At 57.5% G+C, this 13,025-nt stretch overlaps 1 protein-coding gene across 2 annotated transcripts in view; it reads right to left on the bottom strand.

The window, feature by feature from the left end:
• Positions 1-13,025, bottom strand: part of LINGO1 (leucine rich repeat and Ig domain containing 1) — a 78,169-nt gene that overhangs the window by 5,233 nt on the left and 59,911 nt on the right. Inside the window, exon 1 of one of the 2 annotated variants that reach the window (XM_004421844.3) lies at positions 12,479-12,969. The exons of the other annotated variant lie outside the window; for it this stretch is intronic. Coding sequence (XP_004421901.1) covers positions 12,479-12,484 — 6 coding nt within the window. The 5' untranslated portion in view covers positions 12,485-12,969. Of the gene's footprint in view, positions 1-12,478; positions 12,970-13,025 lie in introns of those variants that run through there. 2 annotated transcript variants of the gene reach the window in all.

The raw sequence follows: 13,025 nt of genomic DNA, 5'->3' as shown, positions 1-13,025 counted from the left end.
ATATAAAGTAGAGGAAGATGGGCACGGATGTTAGCTCAGGGCCAATCTTCCTCAGCAAAAAGAGGAGGATTGGCATCAGATTTTAGCTCAGTGCTGATCTTTCTCACAAAAAAAAAAAAAAGAAATCATCTCTTGCCCGTAACACCAAACTACATTCATTAGTAGTTTCATTGTGTAATTGATGTATAGTGCACCTCATTCTAAAAGTGATTTGAGCTGACAGAAAAATTATGCTACGAGATGACAAAAAAAAGCTAAAGAAGGCAAGCCAGTCAGGAAAGAATGCCACAAAGTCCTGCATAATGACTAAAGGTGAGAGCTTCCTAGTGACCTGAGCAAAGAGGGAAATATTCTCCAAGGCCTCAGCACTTGGCATCTCTCCTGTGACATCTGTTTAACCCTGGGTCAAACAGTCATGGGTCCATTTGTCTCACCAGGTAGAGAATGAGGTGCCGGAGGGCAGATGGTGTGTCTGCAGCCTCAGACCAAGGTGTGGCACAGAACAGACCTCAGTGAATGTTCTTTGAAATGAAGCATGAGTTTTTGCAGGGTCGAAGCCCCTCTGATGGATCTGACCCTGCAGCAGGGCCTCTGAGCAATGAGAGACCTGGGGAATTCAAATACATTGATGGAAAAGCTGGTCGGCATTGCCCTGTGCTGCTGCCACCCCCAGGCCTGGCAGTTAGACCCGGAGAGCACCGGGCCATACTCCACAGGACCAGGATGGGCCTCTTCTCTCACCTCTTACAGGTGGCTGCCCTGAGAGGTGGGGAAACCGAGGCCTGGAGAGGCTAAGATGCCCGCCCAAGTGGGCATGGCAGGAGCACTGCACACCGGGCCTAGTCTCCTAATACTCCCAGGGGCCCTGTCATCTAGGGATGCTGGCAGAGTCGTGTCTGAGGGGGTCAGCAAAACTGCTGAGTGGGCAATGTGCTGCCCCTGCCATGCTGGTCCCGTTGATCCCACTGGTTACTCCGGCAATTGCCAAGGAGAAGTGTTTTATGCATTTTAATCAGCGTTTTATTTTGGATCCTTGTCCCCTGAAGGGCTTCCCACAAGGGCAAGACTTTTTTAAAAATTGAACCAATAAATACAAAGGAAATAAACACCGAAGGCAGGCACGTGGGCAGGCAGAGGAGAGCAGTGCCCAGGGCACGACGCACAGACCCTACAGCAGCCTGTGTCCGCCCAATCCCAGAGCCATCAGACCCGTGCCGCAGAGGGCCGCCCGCCCCCATCACCCCATCACCCGTGTCCCGGGGCAGACACAGCCTGGCTCAGTTACTTCCCACACTGGCCACGTGCGGCTTTCTTTGGCCACTCCATCGTGTGACCTTGGGCAATGCCTGCCCTCTCTGATCTGTTTCCCGCACTAGGCAGTGAGGGGCTGGATTCCAGGGTCCCTGAGGGAACCCACAACAGAAACTGGACTTTCTCCAGCTGGAAAGTCAACATCCTCAAACCGGCTGGGGAATGAAGGGGAGTGGGGGCTCAGGACCCAAACTGCAGTTCCACCAGGGGTGGAAGGATCTATTTGAGGGGCTGGTCGGCATCCCAGATTGGGGCCTCACATTGGGCCTGTCCCCCCAGGGGCTCAGTGTGGGATGGGGTGACTGGTGGAGACAGAGGGGGCCTGGGATCACTCATGGGTGGACTTGGAGAACCACTGAGGGAGGTCAGAGGTCATTCTATCTCATAAGACAGCTTCTGGAGGTCCCTGGGGCAGGGGCATGCCTCCCCCCCACACAGAGCCCCGCCCACACAGGCCAGTCGGACACCTGCACCTAGAAAAGCGGCGGGGCTGACATTCACAGAGCACCGGGTACGGGCAGGTTTTAGGCTTCATACGCAGTCTCAGAAACCCTCACACCAGCATTCAAAAGAGGTCTTTCTTACCCATTTTACAGATTAGAAAAACTGAGGCTTCCCAAAGGGAATGCCTCTGCCCCTAGGCCTGGGCACAAGGCTGGAGGAGGCAGGTCTCTGTCCCTCCTGGTCAGGCCGCCTGCCCCGAGAGCCACCTGGTGTGAAGCAGGATTCTCTCAAACACACAGGCCAGCACAGGGGAGGGGCCCGCAGGTCAGGACAGTGCTGGAGGGGGCCCCCAGGCCTCAGGGAAGGCACCAGTCCTTAGAGAGCCGCACGTAGGCACCCTGCCCCCCAAACCCAACAGAAGCTGACAGCCTCCAACTGTCAGAAAATGGGATGCTGAACACACTGAATTTTTTCAGTGTTTTTCCACCATATCCTTCCCCTGTGCCTGCTGCCGCTGTCTATGCTAGAATCTCACTTAATTTGGAGTCGACTGCAGCACAGGAGGGAAAGTTCAGTTATTTTCGGTTTACGGTATCAATATTTCATGGTGTTCCCACTCAGCGTTCCCCAAGGGCCGCAGGGATCCCCAGCCCACACAGGCATGAGATCCCTGGCACGGAGGCGGCCACTGCCACCACTGGGGCCTGGGGCCCTCTGGACACCAGGGCCTCTGGGTTCTCAGCCTGGCTGCATGTGACCTGGGCAACTGCACAGGGCTGTTTCCTCACTGGGAAATGAGGCGGGTAGGCACAATCTCATGTCATCCCGACACCCTACGTTCCTGTGACTGGGTCTGCAGCAGGAGGGAGCGAGGAGGGATGGCAGACCTGGCAAGGGGGCTGAGGGCTTCAGAAAGTCTGCCTAGGGCACTGCCCAGCTCCACCAGCAAGAAATGACCAGGAGAGCAGGTGAGGGGAAAGGTGACAGAAATGGAGAAGAGACACCCAGCAGGTGAAACAGGAGAGAAAGGGAGGGGAAGAGAGAGGCAGAGATAGCAGAGGGGAAAAATGAGTATGTGGACTGGAGGCAGGGGAGGGTGGCAGAAGTCGGGGGACAACAGAGCGAGAACGTGCCCTGCGGACTCTGCCACCATTTCCTACCACGTGTCCAGAGCCCTGGGCTTGTTAACGCATCCTGTCCTCACCACCACCCCACGAGGTGGGTCTGATTACTCAGAAGGGTGAAGGGACTCGTGCCTGGTCACCAAAGAACAGAGGCAAGGCCAGGTCTGCATTCCTTGTGACTCGCCCTGTCCCCAAGTCCCCACCTGTCTGAGGTCCTTTCTTTGCCTTCAGCTCCAGGGCCCGGAGCCGCTGGATCCATTTCGTGAAATGATGAAGTGCGTTGGTGGGAAATGTACACGCTCAGTGGCGGCCGTGTCCACGTGGCTGCGAGTGGGGTGATGTGGGGGTGGAGGGAGGCCTGTACAGAAAGCCCTCGATGGTTGCCCCAGCGCAGGGCCTTTCTCCCACACCAATGGTCAACCACCCACCCCGTGCCTGGAGATCTCCCACTAGGCCTTCAGAATCCAGCTCAAGGGTCTCTTCCCCCAAGCAGCTCTACTCAAGCCCCCAGGAAGAAGGGATTGCCCTCCTGTGGGTCCCCTCTGGATCTACAGTGGCCCTCTGCCGGTAGAGCACTGCAGATGTGTTTACTTGCCCCCTTCCTCCCTCTGTTGAAGCTTCTGCTGCCTCCCCTTCTGTGTCCCCCAGATTGAGAGCCCCCAGTGCACGGTTGGGGCTGATACGGCTCAGCACCCCAGGCCCAGCCTGCAGCCTCGTCCTCTTCAAAGGGGCAGAGAGGGCTGCTGGGCCAGCTCCTGGGAACAGCTTTCCACTCCCAGTCTCGGCCCTTTACAGAGGATTCATGGAGGAGGAGGAGGCCTCACGTGAGCTCAGGCTGAAATTCAAACACATTTCCACCACCGTAAGGGGCGGGGCGAGGGAACAGTGCGAGCAAGGGTGTGCAGGGTGGAGGTGACCTGTGGCTTGGTCCACTGGAGAGCATCCAGGGACTCCTAATTGCTTCTCTCCTACCCAAATCCTGACCCAGTCCCCGGACTCCTGTTAAAGACACTCCATTCCAGCTTTCCAGGGCTAATCCCTGCTGAGGTGTGAATGGCTGATAATGGCTTAAGGTGTGAGCTGCTAATGGGGAGACTCCTCCCGGCCAGTCTAATCCGGCAGGGCTATGCTGAGAGCCAGGGGAAGGGAGGGGCCGCCTCCTGGCACATGGGGAGGGGGTGTGGGGGGACAGGGGACCCTGGGGCGGGGGCAGCACCCAGGCTGAGCTCCAGCTGGAGAAACCCAGACTGACAGTGAGGCCCCGCTCGCAGGCAGCCGGACAGCGTCTGTCTCCTCCTGGGCTGGGCTGCCCACCGTGGCCGTCCTCTCCCTCCTCCTCCTCCAGCCACCCCCTATGGGGAGAGAAAAATCAACCTGGAAGAAAATTGAGGTCACATCCTTTGTCGTGTATAATTCTTTATTTTCCTCTTGCTCTTGGTTCTGGCAAAGAGCTGCCGGCCCCCAGGATGCGTGTATGTGTGTGAGAGCAGGCACCTCCGTGTGTGTGTGTGTGTGTGTGTGTGTGTGTGTGTGTGTGGCCTGCGCGGGTGTTCCTCCCCCCAGCACTGCCCGCCCTCCCTGCCGGCGCCACCAGCCCCCATCTCTTAGGCGCTCTTGGAAACTCAATCCTCTCCCAAGGGTGCTCACCTGGCCTCTCAGCCGGGCTGGAGGTGCTGACTGGGCACAACGTGGCTGCTCACCTGTTCACTAGGGCAGCTGCCAGGCTCCCCTGGCTGCCGCCACTGCCCCCGTGTGGCCCTGGGCAAGCACCTGGCCCCTTGCACCTGAGGGAGGGACGCCCCTGCCCACCCCAGCGCCCACCCCACCGGAGCACAGCTAATCTCAGGAGCTGCCAGCCTTCCGGCCAGCCCGCAGCCCCAGGCCATTTGCGGGATAAATTATGAATTTTAATTGTCAAAGCATCTTAGTGTTTAAGGGTTTCTATATATAGGCTCTGCTGTCCAGGAGTGGCCGGCCTGATGGGGAGGAGCCGGGTTGGGGCAAGGCCTAGAGGAGGCCACTTCTGGGGAAGCAAAGGGCACTGAGCTCACAGGTGCCAGGCCTGGGCTCCAGCCAGTGCCCCTGCCCTGCTGTGTGACCCTGAGAGAGCCCTGGACCACTCTGGGCACTGCTGGCCCCTTAACAGAGTTGTTTTGAGGTGAGAGGCCAGCTGGGCAGCTGGGAGCCAGCCTGGGGGAGGTGGAGGGGCACCGGTTCTGGGAAGCTTCCCTGTTGCCTGTGCTGGGCCTGCCTGAGCACACAGCACCCCTACTTGGCCTGGCGCTGCCCCAGAACTGAGGAGGGGTAAGAAGCGCCCATGTGGTGACCTGAGGGAGCTCAAGGAAAACGCAGGTCCTGCACCCTCATATCTCTCTCCAGGTCTGAGATGCCAAACCAGGCTCTCAGGTGCAGGAAGATGCCCCTGAGGGCCGCTGGCCCCATCCCCCACCCAGGCCAGTGGCCCTTGGGAGGTGCCTGGCAGACCCGCCTGCCTCATCTCCACTCACACCCTCAGCCCTGCACACCTTCCTGGGCCCCCAGGGCCTCTCCCAGCTGCCCCAGCTCCTCTCTCTACCTTGGGAACAGCTCAGGCTGGCCCATCTCAGCCTTTGGAGCCTGGGAACCAGCCAACCCCATCTAGGGGGGGTGGGGCACAAGCCTTGGGCTTGGGAGACAGGGGAGATCACAGCCTTGGAGACTTGGGGCGGGGAGGAGGAGCTGAGGGGAGTGGTGGAACAGGCGTGGGATTGGAAGGCCAGAGACCTCATAAATATAATGATGATGATGATGATGGGAAAAACCCTTAGAGGAGAACTTTGAAGTGCCAGGCATTATTCTAGGCACTTCACATATAAAAATTCATGTAATCCCACCACAACCCGTTGAGGTAGGTCCTGTTATTATCCCCATTTTGCAGATGGGAAAAACAGAAGCACAAACAGGTTCTCTAGCCTGCTCAAGGTCACAAAGAGGTTCTGTAACTTGCTCAAGGTCACACGACTAGCACAATATGAACTCAAACACGAACTTGTTTAATCTTCACAACAATCCTATCAGGTTTGTATTATTATCCCCATTTTACAGATAAGAGAACTGAGGCACAGAGAGGTGATGCAACTTGCCCAAAGTCACCCGGTGATCAGTGGCAGAGCTGGGACTAGGGCCGAGGCAGTTAGACCCCAGGCTGTGCTGACCACTCTCGCATACTGCCTCTCTCTGATTCCGGTTCAAGGGCCTGCTGAGCTGCATGATAGGGGGCAAGTGGCTTTGGATCTCTGGGCCTTAGACGCCTCCTCTAGAAAAGGGAATGGCAGACTTCACGCTGCCCTCCCAGGGCTGGGGGCAGACAGTTCAAGCAAAGGGGAGAGAAGAGACGTTTATATGGAGTACACGCACTTACGGGCTTCGTAGAACGACCCCAGCAACCCTCACCACACACCCTGTGCGGGCGGCATCACTGACCCCACTCTACTGATGGGGAACTGAGGCTCCAAGCCGCTAGGTCACCCGCCCAAGGTCACTGAGCTTGTCTAACCCCAGAGGCACCATCACCCTAGAGACCATCACATAGCCAAGGAAACTAAGGCCCAAGAGCATCAGGGACTTGTCAAAGGTCCCACAGATCTCAGGGCGAGGGCCTGGGGAGAACACCAGCCTCCCTGCTGCAGCCACCGTCTCCCCCAGTGTCACACCAGGGTAACACAGGGGGCCAGGTGAGGGACGGGTGAAGGTTTGGGTGATTTCTGCCTCAAAAAGGGGAAAAGATTTTAAAACCACCCCCAATACCTCACAAACTGCGGTCCAGTGAGTTATTTATAACATAGGCAAACTATAAGTAAAAGCGCTTGCCCTTCTCCTGGCGCTGACTGTTCAAAGCCCTCTCTGCTCACCTGAATCTTGGCCACCTCCTGCCAGAGCCCATTTTCCACCCTGGTACACTGAGCTCAGTATCAAGAGGTGATGAACCCCCCCGGTCACATACATGTGGGTGCTGTGTTCTGCTCAGGCACAATCAATGCCATCACCCAGCTGCCCGTTCATGAGAAGCCCAGACTTGAGGGGGGGGGCACTGGCATCTCTGCAAATCTCTAACAGGTGTCCCAAGGCAGAGGGTGCAAAGGGTCCAGTGCAGGCACAGAGGGTGCAGCCAAGACCCACAGGTGGAATCAGCGGGGAGGCCCATTTAGCTCAGTGTGAGGAATCAAATGGAAGATCAGATGGTTCAAGATGGAAGATCTGCTTTGGTAGATAGTGAGCGAGCACCCCGTTATGAGAGGTATGCAAGCAGAGACCATGGATCAGAGACACTGCAGGAAGACTCCTCTGCCGGGATCCACACTTCAGCACCCTCTGAGCTCTGAGACACCCCCATCTTGCGCCCAAGCAAAGGTACTTGAGAAGGCCAAGCCCCCAACTGCATCTACAGCCCTGTGCTGGGCCAGGCAGAGGAAGCATGCTGCCTGGGCCCCCACCCCCACTCAGAGCTGCGAGCAGGTTCTCTGCAGAAGGAAGCAGAGGAGGTGGCAGAGAGAGATTAATTCCCCGAAATGGGAAAAAATAGAAAAACACACACACACCACACACCCTAATAACATGTAATAAGAGGTTGGAGACGAGGAACAATGCCCTGGTAATGTCACCCTGGCGGCAATCAATTTGGGTGTCACATGAAATAGGCATAATTATTCCACCAGCCCTGATGCTCGTCTCTAACCAGCTCCAGGGGCCCAGGCCCGGGCGGGGAGAGCGGCGTGGAATCAATCGTTGGTGCACCAGGCTGGCAGAGGGAGCTGCTCCATAAGAGCTTGCCGGCACCAGGCTTCTCAGCCCCTGTGGGTAGGCAGCGGGCTTGAGGGCCTCATCAGGGGCCTCGCCAGTGCCCAGGAGCCACCTCGCTCAGCCACCCCTCACTCACTCAATGGGCAAGAGCAATCAGGGAGGACTCCCCAAAGAGGCAAGAATGAAGGAAGAACAAACATACGTTTGTTCCATCCAGTGTTCATTCTTCAAGTCACCAAACTCTTAATAAGCATGTACCAGTGCCAAGCCCCACGCCAGGTACCAGGGTTTGGGATAGGGTGTTCAGGGGGCTGTGTGTTATTAAGATAATGACGCACAGGCTCCCTCCACTTCCTAAGCTAGCACTGCCCCTGCCCATCCTGGGGGTGAACACAGAGTGCAGGGGCTTCAGCTCTCCTCGCTCCCCCTTCATTCCCACTTGGTTCAGGAGACCTCCGTGGCTGCTCCTGCCCATCCCTGAGCTCAAGGCTTGTACAGACAGCATCCCCACAACTGGGGAAACTGAGGTGCCGAGGGGACGATCGCTTACACGCAGGCTGCTGCCCATCTCACCCCCATTTCATACACCAGCAACCCTGTATTCCAGACACGCAAATCAAGGCCATAACGAAACACCACTTACACTCATTAAATCAGTATGAATTGAGATGTCCTACCATACTGAGTGTTGGTGAGGGAGGGGAGCAATGGGGACACTCACCTCCTGCTGGGGAAGCATAACCTGGTCCAACCAATCTAGAAAACACTTGGGCACATCTCCTAGTAAAGCTGAATATGAACATGCCCTACGGCCCGGCAATTCCACTCCTAGCTGTGTGCCCCAGAGGGCTCTGCACGCTGCCTCAGGAGACGGGACAAGAAGGTTCGTGGTGCCCCTGTTTGTAGGAGCAAAAAGGGAAACAACCCACACGCTCATCACAGAAGAACGAGCAATACCCTGTGTTACCTTCAAACGACGGAACATTATGCATCAGTGGAAATGAATGAACTACATCTACTATTATTTGCAACAATATAGATGAAGCTTATGAATATGATGTTGGGGGAAAAAAAGCAAATTCCAGAGGACTGCGTACAATTTCATGTTCTTTTTACAAAGTTCAAAAAAAAACTATAACTGAACAGTTTCTATATATTGAAGTGTATGATTTTAAAAAGGCAAGGGAATGCTAAATAGATAATTTAGGGTAGTGGTTGCCTCAGAGAAAGAGGCCAAGGGATGGGGCGAGGAGAAGCACGTGGGAAGATGTACATCATTATTAAAGGGCTAGCGTTCAGGATGGGGAGTAGGGTCACGGTGTTCATTATATTATTATTATTAATACTAAATACTTTTATTAATTAATTAACAGGCCACGCCCGGACCAGGGAGCAAGAGCCCCAGCCCAGAGTTGAGGAGGAAGGCTTTCTAGACCAAGCCCCATGCTTGTAAGCTGGGAACTTCGGGTAAGTCTTTCCACCTCTCTGTGTGAGTTTTCTCAGCTATAAAATCAAATCTCTGTACCACACACAAGGCTAAGACTGAGCGCACATCACTGATATCAACTACGAGGAGCAGGCATCTCTTGAGAGCTTCCTGTGTCCCAGGCAGTGGTCTAAATGCTCTGCACATGTCATCACACTTAATTCTCATAACGACCCAGAGGCTATCCTCACTTTATGGATAAGGAGACTGAGGCCCAGAGAGATTGAGTAACTTGCCCAAAGTCACAGTTAGGCAGTGGTAGAGCTGAGATTTGAACCCAGGCATCTGGCTCCAGGATCCACACTCAGCAACTTCACTATAAAATGACGTCGAAGGAACTGAACACACCAGAGGAGGACACTGTTATCAGCACAGCTCTACGGGGCCCACAGCACCCGAGGATATTCATTCATTCATTCAACACATACACAAAAGTCAGCATCAAGAATGCCTCAGATGCATTTGGAAATGAACTTGCTTCTCACACTCTTTATACAAAGGACCTTCCCTGATTCTGGAATCCCCTGCTTTCTGTCTCTGCAAAGTCTGCTACTACCTCAGGACCACCCAGTCTCTCTCTCTTCCTGGAGGACCCCTGACCACCTCCCCCCAGGAACAAATCCCATCCTCTTCTGAGTGCCTGTGTGTGTACCTGCCTTGGCTCTCTGCAACCCCTGCCTGGGGCATCCTTGATGTCACCTGGCTCTGTCCATCCATACAGGCTGAGGACACTGTGTCTCCTCCAGGTAGTCCTTGCCACCAGCCATCAGCTGCTCCCTGTGCCTCCCAGTGTCTTCTCTATCCCAGGGGCCAGGGAGGGGAGCCCAGGGGATGGTTCAGAATTGCCCAGGGTGTTCAAGGCAATCCATGTGGGCCATGGGAGGGCCTAGCCCAGAGCCAAGCAGGCAGCCCAGACAGGATATATAGAATAAACACATGAATGAATGGGCTGCTACAATATTAGGGGCAAGCCAGTGTGGTTCTACACTGTGGGTGCCTGGAGCAGGAGGATTGGTGACTTGGAGCAGTCAGGGGGGCTTCTTGGAGGAGAGGCCAGGAGAAGGAGAGAAGAGGGCTTTCTGGGTAGGGATGCTGGACCAAGCCAGGTGACTGGTGGGAACACAACAGAGAGTTGTCAATGGGTAACCACAGGGGGAGGGGGCCTGGGGCTAGAAGGTCACTATCCTTCCACAGAGTGCTATACACAGGACAGCTAGACCAAGAGACCCCAGCCAGCAAACCAAGGCCCTGACTCTGAAACTACCACCACCTACCGCCTCCCCTCCCTGGCCCTCCCTATCCCCATAGGACCCACTTCCTGAACCCACCCCCCGACACACTGCCTCACGCCTCCACGGGACCCTGTGCAAACCACTGTACTGCCTCACTCACTTCTCAACAGGAACGACCCCCCTGGCCCCAGCTGCGCTCCTCCCGCCACTTGGAGAACAGCACCAGATGAGCCGTCACTGGACTGGGGATCCTGTCTGGCTTTATGCCTCATAAGAGGTGTTTTTTATTTTTTTTCCCCGGTGTCCCTCTGGAATTCTGGGTTTTAGAAAGCAATATCTAGTACAGGAAAAACGGGTGTTCAGAGGCAGGGGATGGAGGAGCTGACCCGCAGGATCAAAGAGGACTGTTGTAAGGAGTAGAGTGGTCTCTCTGCCTCCCTCCAGTCACACAGGAGCCCTCAGCCCACAAGCTTGAGCACTTGGCTCTCAGCGCACACCCATTCCCGAAACTCGGCCCCTTGGATTAGGGACCCACTCTAGCTCTTTAGTCGTGACCAAGCCCTAGCCAAGGGCCATCTCATGCTCAAATTGACAGGGGGTGGGGGAGGGGTAGAGACAACAAGAACACCATGGGGGGCCTGTCCCCGCCTTTGTGAGCCCCCCTCCAGGCGGGGCAGCCGGGTGCTCCAGGAGCCCCTATTTGGGTTCCGAGGAGTTCTTGGCCTCTCCCCTCTGCCCCCTTATCCTCTTGCCTGCCTCAGGGCATGGGAAGAAAGCAGGAAGGCCAGGCAAGCTGTCCCAGCAGACCAGGTGCTGGCACCTTCCCAGAGGAGTGAGGACTCAGAGCCCCTCCAGGCCCACACAAGGACAAAGCAGCCAAGCCTCTCTGCCCTCACTGGCACTCCTTGCTGAGTGTGGGGAAGCCCCAGGCTCTCTGCTGCCTGGGTGCCCCGTTTCACTGCTCCCTGGGCATGGGATGCACCGGTGCTGGAGCCACTGGCATGATGACCAGCAGGGCTGAGCCTGGAGCTGCGGGCCAGGCTGGGCTGCACACCCTCCAGCTACCCAAGCCACGCAGAAGAGGACTGCCCAGATGGTACTGCCCCCTACCTCAGGGCCTCCTGCACTCCCACCCCACCAGGGCAGAGCTGTTCCCATCCTCCCAGATGCCCCTTCTCCCCCACCCAGACCCCAGGACCTCTGAGAACAAAGAGATGCCGATGCCTGAAGAACCAGGGCTGGATGGGGCTGGGCTGGGACCCAGAGCAAAAACCGGGAGAGGACTGCCCACTGGGCCTGGCCCCACCCCTCCTCACAGTGGGATCCACCTGGAGGAACATATCTCCTGGGGGTGCCTTGGGGAGCAGGAAGCCCACAGCCCTCCTCACAGGGGTGGGGGGCAGAGCAGGAGGCTCCCTCCTCACCTTTCTCTTTTCAGCTGGTTCCCACCTCCCAGCCGCTCTGCCTCAGAATGAAAAGTGGGGCAGGAGGAGGTGAGAAGCCTGGGCTGAAGACAGACAAAGGGGAGGCCCCTGAAGGGTTCCTGGGTCCTCCTCAACCCAACTCCCTCTCCTCTGCTATCCCTACCCCCCACGTCCCCTTTCCTCCCCATCCCCCAGGCAGGAGTTGGAAGGGGGCTTTTCCTTGTGAGGGGCGGCAGCTGTTGCCCAGGCTGGAGCCTGTGGAGAAACCTGGTCCCTGACCTGCATCCACCAGCTTAGGGGTGCCTGGTGCTGGCTAGGGCTGCCTGGGGGTACCCGGGGGAGTCGTTGGAGAGAGGAAGTCACCCACCGCTGAGCAGGGGGCTTACCCTCCAGGGTGACCAGTGTTGGAATGGTAGGGAGAAGGGAGGACCAGTAGGACTAGGACGCCGGTGGGGGCCCCTCCACAGCTCTGGGGTTCCAGCTAGCCAACCTGGAATTTGTTGGGGTGGGAGGAAGGGGAAAGGAAGAATCTTCACATCTGTGAGCCCAAAGAGGGGTCTGAGTAGTGCTGAGGTGCCCCGCAGCCCCAGGAGGACGCAGCCCGGGCCGACAGCGGCCCCCAGGGGCGCTTGCGGCGGGGCTGCCCACTCCCGGCTGGGCCGCGGCCGCCGGGCTCACCTGCATCTTGGGCGCGCGGTCCGTCCGCTTGGCTCGGTCACCAATCGCATGTCTCCTCCGCCGAGCCCCAGCCCCTGCCCAGCCCCCTCCTCCGTCTCCTCCTCCTCGTCCGACACCTCCGCCCGGCAGTCCACGCACCCTCGCGGGGCTAGCCAGCTGTCTGTCTGTCTGTCTGTCTACTCCACGCGGGCGGGAGCCAAGCCGGAGCCGGAGCCGGAGCTGGGGCAACAGGCCGGGGTTGGGTAGGCGGGAGGCCGCGGCCCCGGCGGGCAGAGGGGCGGGTGCGCTCAGGACGCGCGATGCTGACTCCACGAGCCTGGTGCTGCGCCCCGGGCCGGCCTGGAGCCACTGCCGCCGCCTCTGCCTCTGCCGCTAGGGCCGGGGTCGAGGCCGGGCGCGCTCCGCAGCGGGGCCGGAGCCAGGGCTGAGACCGGTGGGCAGCGGCCGCGCATGCTGCTCGGAGCCCCGCGTCGGGAGAGGGGCCGGAGCGGCGCGGGTGGGGACACCGCACGCTCCGGGGCCAGGACCACGACCCGTCGCCTGCGTT

This window comes from Ceratotherium simum, chromosome 3 (genome assembly GCF_057802395.1).
Source record: "Ceratotherium simum simum isolate JZ-2026a chromosome 3, ASM5780239v1, whole genome shotgun sequence".
NCBI lineage: Eukaryota > Metazoa > Chordata > Mammalia > Perissodactyla > Rhinocerotidae > Ceratotherium > Ceratotherium simum.
This window is presented reverse-complemented; position numbering and strand designations above follow the sequence as displayed.